The following is an 8922-nucleotide window of genomic DNA, read 5'->3' on the forward strand; positions in this document are numbered from 1 at the left end:
TGGAACCAAGGAGAGAGATAGACCTCTAAGAAAACTAAATAGATTATTTTGGAAGAGACAATAAAGGACTGAACTTTAACTCCTGGCTACATTTGAGGTGATTATTACTCAGAACTGAAACTAAGGCTGTCTCCAGAAGCTCCCCAAGAAACCTGCTCACAGAAAACAATAATATTTTAGAAAAGAAGAGCATCACACTTTGCAATCCTCAAAACTTTGTAAATTATAAAGACACTAGAGGAGAATCTCCTAGGTAGTCCATTCTATTTCTGGTGATCTTCAGTTAGTCAATCAGCCACCTTATACCCAACTGAAATGTCTGTGGCTGCAGTCTTTACCCATTTCTACTCAGTCTTTCCTCTGGGACCAAGAGAAAAATTTGAATCCTCATTCCATGTAACTGCCCTTCAAGTCCTTGAAGACAGAAGTTCTGCCTTTCCTCTCTCTAAGATATCAGTTTCAAGTTCTTTTAACTGATATCCCTATGACATGGTCTTTGGGTTCCCCCTATGCTTGTCCTCTTGCATGATCTCCTCTGGGATGGCTCCAATTTTCAATGTCCTTCCTGATATTGAACAGAATTCTCCAAATGTCTCCTCACTAGAATAGAATGCAAAAGTACTCTTACTTCCTTCAATTTCAATATTCTTTCTCTCTTAAGGTGGTCTAGGATTGTGTTCAGTCTTTTGGCCACAACATTCATCACTCAGTTTTTGTTTAATAGTGAGTAGTTTCACTATTATTTCTATCTAAATCATTGTCACAGAAAACATAACTCCTTCATCTTGACTTTGTGCCAATTGACTTTTTTTTTCTCTAAAAACTTCAAACTTTAAAGGGGAGGTGTCCATCCAAAATGGAGGAAAAATCATCAAAAACTTCATGCCTTAGTCTCCCCCTTTGTGAAATAGTGACAATGAACTAGATAATCTTTAAGGTTTTTTAGAAAAGAATCACTGGCCCCTAGAATATAGACTCTACTATGAAGTGAAAAACACAGGTATCAAAAGCTTTCTTTGACTTCATTAAATCCTTAAGATGGTAATGAAGTTAGTCAAAATGACTAGAAGGACAAACAAGGACATTGAAGAGAACCCAAAAGAAAAGTCCTACATCACTGATGTGGATGTCAGAAGATAACCAAAATCAGAAATGATGGGTTACATGGGAACTACAAAAGAAAAGGAAATACATTATACATGTATATAGGGAAGGATAGGATGGGATATCAGAGCCTGAGGAGATAGCATAGTCTAGATTGTCTGTTATGCTTTTTTTTTTGATAGTATCAACAAGTGGTGGGAAAATGTTGATGCAGAGACTAGAGTAATTAGTCTCTTTATTTTCTCCTAATTTTTAAAATTTAAACTTTTTATTCACAAAGAATAAGCATGGGTAATTTTTCCAACATTGACCCCTGAATAAACCCCTGCTGCAAATTTTCCCCTTCTTCCCCTCATCTCCTCCCCCACCCATCAGGTAGTCCAAAACATCCCAAATATGCCAAAATACATGCCAGATCCAACATCTGTATACCTATTCATACAGCTATCTGGTTGAGCAAGAAAAATCAGATTAAGAAGGAAGAAAAAGAAAAATGGAGAAAAAAGAAACAAAATACAAACAAATAATAACAAAGAGAGTGAAAATGCTATGCTGTGTTCTACCCTGTGTTCCCATGGTTCTCTCTCTGGGTTCTCGTCATCACTATATAAGTGGAATTGATCTGAATCATCTCACTGTTGAAGAGAACCACATCCATCAGAATTGATTATCATTAAGTCTTGTTGTTGCCATGTATGATGATCTCCTGGTTCTGTTCATTTTACTTTGGATCAGTTCACGTAGGTCTCTCCAAGCCTCTCTGAAATCATCCTGCTGGTTGTTTCTTACAGAACAATAATATTCCATGATATTCATATACCATAATTTCTTCAGCCATTCTCCAATTGATGGGTATCTGCTCAGTTTCCAGTTTCTTGTCACTATGAAAAGAACTGCTACAAACATTTTTGCGCATGTGGGTCCCTTTTCCTCTTTTAAGATCTTTGGGTTATAATCCCAACAGAAACAGGGCTGGATCAAAGCATTTGCACAGTTTGATAACTTTTTGAGCATAGCTCCAAACTGCTCTCCAGAATGGTTGGATCCATTCACAGTTCCACCAACAATGTATCAGTGTCCCAGTTTTCCCACATGCCCTCCAACATTTATCATTATCTTTTTCTGTCATCTTAGCCAACCTGACAGGTGTGTAGTGATATCTCAGCGTTGTCTTGATTTGCATTTCTCTGATCAAAAGTGATTTGAAGTACCTTTTCATGTGGTTATAAATAGTTTCAATTTCTTCATCTGAAAATTGTCTGTTCACATCCTTTGACCATTTATCAATTGGAGAATGGCTTGAAGTTACAATTTTGAGTCAATTTTCTATATATTTTAGAAATATCCGATCCTTTGGGTATAGAAATGTTTCCCCAGTTTATTGCTTTCTTTCTAATCTTGCCTGCATTAGTTTTGTTAGTACAAAAATTTTTAAACTTAATATGATCAAAATGATTTATTTATGATCAATAATGATCTCTAGTTCTTCTTTGGTCACAAATTTCTTTCTCCCGAATAAATCTGAGAGGTAAACTATCCTGTGTTCTTCTAATTTGTTTATAGTATTATTCTTTATGTCTAGATCATGAACCCATTTCGACCTTATCTTGGTTAGGTCTGTTTATATACAGTATTAGGTATGGGTCTATGCCTATTTTCTGCCATACTAATTTCCAATTTTCCCAGAAGTTTTTGTCAAATAGTGAATCCTTATCCCAAAAGGTGGGACTTTTTAGTTTGTCAAATATTAGATTGTTCTACTCATTGGTTATTTTGTTCTGTGAGCCCAACCTATTCCACCGATTAATTAGTCTATTTATAGCTAGTAGCAAATGGTTTTGATGGCCACTGCTTTATAATATAGTTTTAGATCTGGTATGGCTAGGCCACCTTCATTTGCTTTTCTATTCATTAATTCTTTTGAAATTCTTGACCTTTTGTTCTTCCATATGAATTTTATTGTTATTTTTTCTAGTTCAGTAAAATCGTTTCTTGGCAGTTTGATTGGTATAACACTAAATAAATAGATTAGTTTAGGGAGTATTGTCATCTTTATTATATTTGCTCGACCTATCCAAGAGCACTTGATATTTTTCCAATTATTTAAGTATGACTTTATTTGTGTGGAAAGTTTTTTGTAATTTTGCTCATATAATTCCTGACTTTCCTTTGGTAGATAGATTCCCAAATATTTTATGCTGTTGACAGTTATTTTGAATGGAATTTCTCTTTGTGTCTCTTGCTGTTGGATTTTATTGGTGATGTATAAAAATGATGAGGATTTATGGGGATTTATTTTGTATTCTGCTACTTTGCTAAAGTTATGAATTATTTCTAATAGCTTTTTAGTAGAATCTCTGGGGTTCTCTAGGTATACCATCATATCATCTGCAAAGAGTGATAGTTTGGTGTCCTCATTGCCTATTCTAATTTTTTAATCTCTTTCATGACTCTTATTGCAGAGACTAGTGTTTCTAATGCAATATTGAATAATAATGGTGATAGTGGGCAACCTTGCTTCACTCTAGATCTTACTGGATAAGGTTCCAGTTTTTTCCTATTGCGTATGATGCTTACTGATGGTTTTAAATATATGCTCCTGACTATTTTAAGGAAAAGTCCATTTATTCCTATACTCTCAAGTGTTTTTTGGTAGGAATGGATGTTGGATTTTATCAAATGCTTTTTCTGCATCTATTGAGATGATCATATGTTATTTTTTTCCATTTCACAAATTCTGTTTTTCTGGGAGTTGCTTTCTTTTTCCAGTTCATCAAATCTATATTTTAATGAGTTTTGCTTTTTCCATTTCACTTAGTCTATTTTATGTTGACTTTTCCAAACTCTCTTGCAGACTTTCATTTACTTTTTCCATTTTTCTTTTAGCTCTCTTTTAAGGTACTTTAAAAATTCTTCTAGGAGAGCCTTGTGTGATGGGGATCAGATTATATCATCTTTTGGAGCTTCATCTAGAAACAATCTGCCTTCAGTCTCCTCAAGGTTTGAAATCTGTTCTTCTCTTTCATCATAACAGCTGTCAATTTTTACTGTCCTCCTTACTTTTTAACTCATTTTTTAAAAGTTAAACTAAGGTCCGCCTTTATGGCAGGAGAGGTTTTTCAAGTCACCTCAGCTGCTGGGTCAATGCTGATTCACTCTTGGTGCTGGATCTGCCACTTAGAGTCAGCAATGCTCTGGCGCTCTGTGCTTTCTGCACTGGCATTTGTTGTCAAAATCTGCATCAACACCCCAACTCTGCACTGCTCCAGGACTGTGAACTGTCTGTGCTGGCATTTGTGGTCAGTTGACCAGGCCTTGCTGTCTTTGTCCCAGTTCCAATTGAAACAGATCTTCTCTGGTCCACTTTTCCCCACAAACTCTCAGCCCCACAGAGGTCGCACTGTCACATTGAGACTGCTCTGCCCTGGGATTCTGCTTTTTCTGTGCTGGAGTTTGTGGTGAGCTGTTTGTACTTTGCTGCCTCTTTCTCATTTTTGATTGAAACAGATCTTTTCTGGTCTGTTTCCTCCTGTAAATTCTCTGCTCTGTGTCGCTTGGTTTTTTACTCTAATGTTTGTACTGGTTGCCCTGGCTACATCCCTCCCATTTCCAATTGAAACAGGCGTTTTTTGGCGATCTTTGAAATTATGTTCTGCTGATAATTTGTTGCTCTCCCAATATTTGTGGGTTCTGTCCATCCAGAGGCTGGATTTTGTAATTATTATGACCATTGTAAAGAAGGTCAGAGAGAAATGTGTATCATCTCTGCCATCTTGGCTCCAATGGAATTAGTTTCTTTCTTATGATCATGCTTCACAGAAACAAAAAACAGGGGGAAAAAATTGGAAGGGAGGAGATCAGGAAAGAGAAAATGGTGAGAGAAAAGTTGTTGGTCCTTCATTCTCAAAGAGGATGCTGACACCAAGAAGATATCCAATAGAACTAATTTACTTGGAAGTGGGTACATCATATTAATGCCAGGTCATGGAGATAATTGAGAGTAAATCCTAGACTCTCAGAAGTTGGAAAAAAACTCAAGGAATATTTAATAGCAGTCCATACCTGAGCAGATTTTCCATTTACAAGACCTCTAACAAGTGATCATTTGATCTCCCTTTATGTTCATTGTAGTAAATGATAGAGTCAGACATGTTGCATTTCAGAATAGAAAGAGCAATTGTAGAAAACTGTAATGTGTGGGAAGGTGCATGTTTGAATTAGTTACTTTTGCTGTCTCAACAACTCTCTATTCCAAATCTTCATGGAGGTTCAGAGGGTGCTGTGCAGCTCATGGATTTTTTCAGTGCATCTTTGACATCCTTATTCCGTAGGGTATAAATGAGGGGGTTGAGCAAAGGTATGGCAAAGGTATAGACCAAGGCAAGCTGCCAGTCCTCGTCCTCTGAGGTGCTGGACTTAGGACACATATAGGCCAGGATGCCACAGCCATACTGCAGTAGGACCACAGAGAGATGGGAAGAACAGGTGGAAAATGCCCTCTGGCGCCCCTCTGTAGAGCGAATTCGTAAAATGGTATTGGCAATAAAGATATAGGAAATGGAGATGAGCACAAAGGGCACAGTCAGAATAAAGAAGCCTATAACTAATATAACAGCTTGTTGCACTCGAGTGTCCCCACAGGCCAGATGCAAGATAGGTGGGGCATCACAGAAGAAGTGGTTGATCTCCAAGGGGTGACCACAGAAGGGGAGAGTGAATAACAATATTGTGAGATGCAGTTCAAGGTAAAAAGGCAAGCCCAGGGAAGCAACCATGAGCTGGATACATCGCTTCTGGGTCATGATGAGGGTGTAGTGCAGGGGATGGCAGATGGCCACGTAGCGGTCATATGCCATGATGGCCAATAAGAAACATTCAGCACCTGCAATGGTGTAAAACAGGAGCATCTGAGCTGCACAGCCAACTAATGGGATGGGCCTTTGAGCCCCAAAAATGTTTGAAAGCATTAGTGGTACCACAGTAGTGGTGTAACAGATCTCTACGAGAGACAGATTGGACACGAAAAAGTACATGGGGGTATGGAGGGATGTGTGGGTGTACACGGCCCAGATTATAGCAGTGTTACCACAGAGGGTCATTATATAAAGAAGGAAAAAGAAGGAGAAAAGGAGGGCTTGGATCTTGGGGGAGGTGGTGAACACTCGGAACACAAACTCAGTAGTGCCAGACTGGTTAAGATGGAAAGTACTGGAAGAAGACATTTCATCTGCCAAAGAGAAGTACAAAATTAAACTGAATTACCAGTAACTGTTTAGATAAAATAAGAAACAATTTTATTTTTAGAATGGTAGAATCATAGAAATATGGAGATTTGAGGACCTTTAAAAGATGACTTTTGGCAAATCTATTCATCTTTTAGTATTCTTATCTTCATAACATTGGGATTGAATCTTTTAATGTCTAAGATCTCCTCTAGGATGTACATTCTGTATTCCATATTCTAGTTTCTTTTCTAGTAATAATATTCTACATATTTTTTTTCCTAAAGTCAGTTCCCTGGGGTTTCTTTTGAACTTATTATATACCAAGTCTTGTGCTAAATGCTGGGAATATAGAGAAAAGCAAAAATTGAGTTCTCTTTTCAATGAACTCACAGTCCTAATGAGGAAGCAACTATATATAAACAAGATATGTGCAGGATAAATTGGTGTTAGGTTCTGAAGGAAAACAAAATTAAGGAGGATTAGAAAAGTGTTCATGTAGACGGTTGGGCTGTAGTTGAGGTTTGAAAAAAGCCACGGAAGCCAGAGACAGAAGGGAGGAAGGAGGAAATACCAGGCATTTAATGTAGCCACTGAAAATACCAGTGAAATTTAAGATAGGAAAGCTAAGAAAAAAATAGGCTATAAAGGATTTTAAAATTCCAACAGAGGATTTTATATTTCATCTTGAGTTTAATAAGGTGTTTAATAAGGAATAAATTGAATTGGGATAGAAATGTTAGAGTCAGTCATGAATTTTAGAAAGATCATTTTGACAGCTGACCTTATACAATTTAAGAAGGGGATAGCTTATGATCCCTTTTTCTTTTTTTGAGAGAAGCAGCTTTGGAATTTAGTTAAAAGTACCCAAGGAGCTTTCTAGATTTGAGAGCCTGATGTCTCTCCCTCTTCATAGACTGAGCAAAGAAATTCCTTATCTCTACTAATTTATAGTCATTCTTGTTTCAGCCAGATTATTACTGTCCTTTCTGGGGTCTCTCTCTCAGTGGGATGGATCTCTGGAGCATGGGGATTTTCTAGTAGCTCTCTAACTGGATCTGGCTAAGTCAAGGGTGACAAAGGAAAGGTTAATCTGGGGTTTGATAAGTAGAGATCAGGGCTGGTGCCTGGGGACCAGTAAGAAAAAATAGAACTCTCTTGTTCTCCCTTGATCAGGGACTTAGGTCATATACCAGTAAATCTTAGCAGTGGAAAATGGTAAAAATGAGTTGAAAATAATTCCAAATTCATGAAAGTTCTGTACAGATTCCTGGACCGTGAATGAGGAAACCTGGTCTTGAGTCCCAGCTTTGCCATTAATGACCAATATGATTCTCTGCTATTTGGGAGGGACTGTGATGAAGTGGAAATAGAGTGTAGGCATCCTCTTTGACCATTTTTCAGTGTAACAATTTTTTTTTAACACTGAATAAGCAAAAATGAGCAAGTCATAAATGTAGCACTCTATATCAATTTATATTTCTGTAATTTCAGATGTTCAAGACTTTGAAAATGATGTGTGTACTAATAAGAAGCCTAGGTTATACTGGTCAATGCATAGAGATTATCTGTAGTACACACACTTATAATGTGTGTGCTACAAATGCACACATATAATGTGTGTTAATAATAGCTGACCTTTGTATGGTACTTTAGATTTTAGAAATATTAATTCATTTGATCCTTACAATGGCTCTGGGAAGTAGGTGTTATTTTTATTCCCATTTTCCAATGAGGAACCTGAGGTAAATTAAAGTTAAATTATTTGTCCAGCACCATACATCTAGTAAGTGCCTGAGCTTGGCTTTGAACTCAAGTTATCAATATTGTATCCACCTACCTGCTGTGGCTAGACTTAGAGTCAGGAAGACTTGCATTCAAAACTCCCCCTCAGATACTTATTAGCTATGTGATCCTGGACAACTAACTTAACCCATTTGCTTCAAATCCCACATCTCTAAAATGGGAATATAATAGCACTAATCATTATGTCAAGGATTGTTGTGAGGAGAAAATGGAATCATATTTGTAATGCTCTTTGAAATTTATAAAGGTCTTTGCATTTGAAAATAAAAAAGCTAAAAAATAAAAAAAATCATAATGTATATTGGATTAGTTGATGTTTGACAATATAGCTCTAATTTTAGCTCCAAATCTCAAGATAAATCCACTCCTCACTATGAATCAATCAGTTAAGAAAACTTTATTAAGCCCTTATTGTGTGCTAATCTATATAGCATGATCATTGTCCTAACTGGAAATGTTATAGATTCTTTTCAATGAGACCTCATTTATACAATTTGTTGGGTGAGGGGGCAAAAAAGAAAGAGGAAATAAGCTTTTATTGAGCATCTACTGAAGTGAAAATAAAGGCACTATGTGAAATGATGACATGAAACAGAAACATCAAATAGATTTGAAAGAGTATTATGTTTTCACCACATATTTCACCACACTGAACAACCATGATATAGACATCTATTACAGGTTACAAAGATTTGCCTGTTATTACATGAAATAACTTACAAACTTAACCAAATATGATTTAGCAAGACAAAGTCATACTGATTAAGCAATTTGCTTTTGGCTAGAAATG

At 36.7% G+C, this 8922-nt stretch overlaps 1 protein-coding gene across 1 annotated transcript; it reads right to left on the reverse strand.

Annotated features, from left to right (window-relative positions):
- Positions 1–5363: 5363 nt before the first annotated feature.
- Positions 5364–6326, reverse strand: LOC127541965 (olfactory receptor 10Q1-like). Its single transcript, XM_051967353.1, has one exon. It carries the CDS (start codon positions 6324–6326, stop codon positions 5364–5366), a length of 963 nt encoding a protein of 320 aa, XP_051823313.1.
- Positions 6327–8922: the final 2596 nt, after the last annotated feature.

The sequence above is a fragment of the Antechinus flavipes genome, chromosome 6, assembly GCF_016432865.1.
Source record: "Antechinus flavipes isolate AdamAnt ecotype Samford, QLD, Australia chromosome 6, AdamAnt_v2, whole genome shotgun sequence".
NCBI classification, from domain to species: Eukaryota; Metazoa; Chordata; class Mammalia; order Dasyuromorphia; family Dasyuridae; genus Antechinus; species Antechinus flavipes.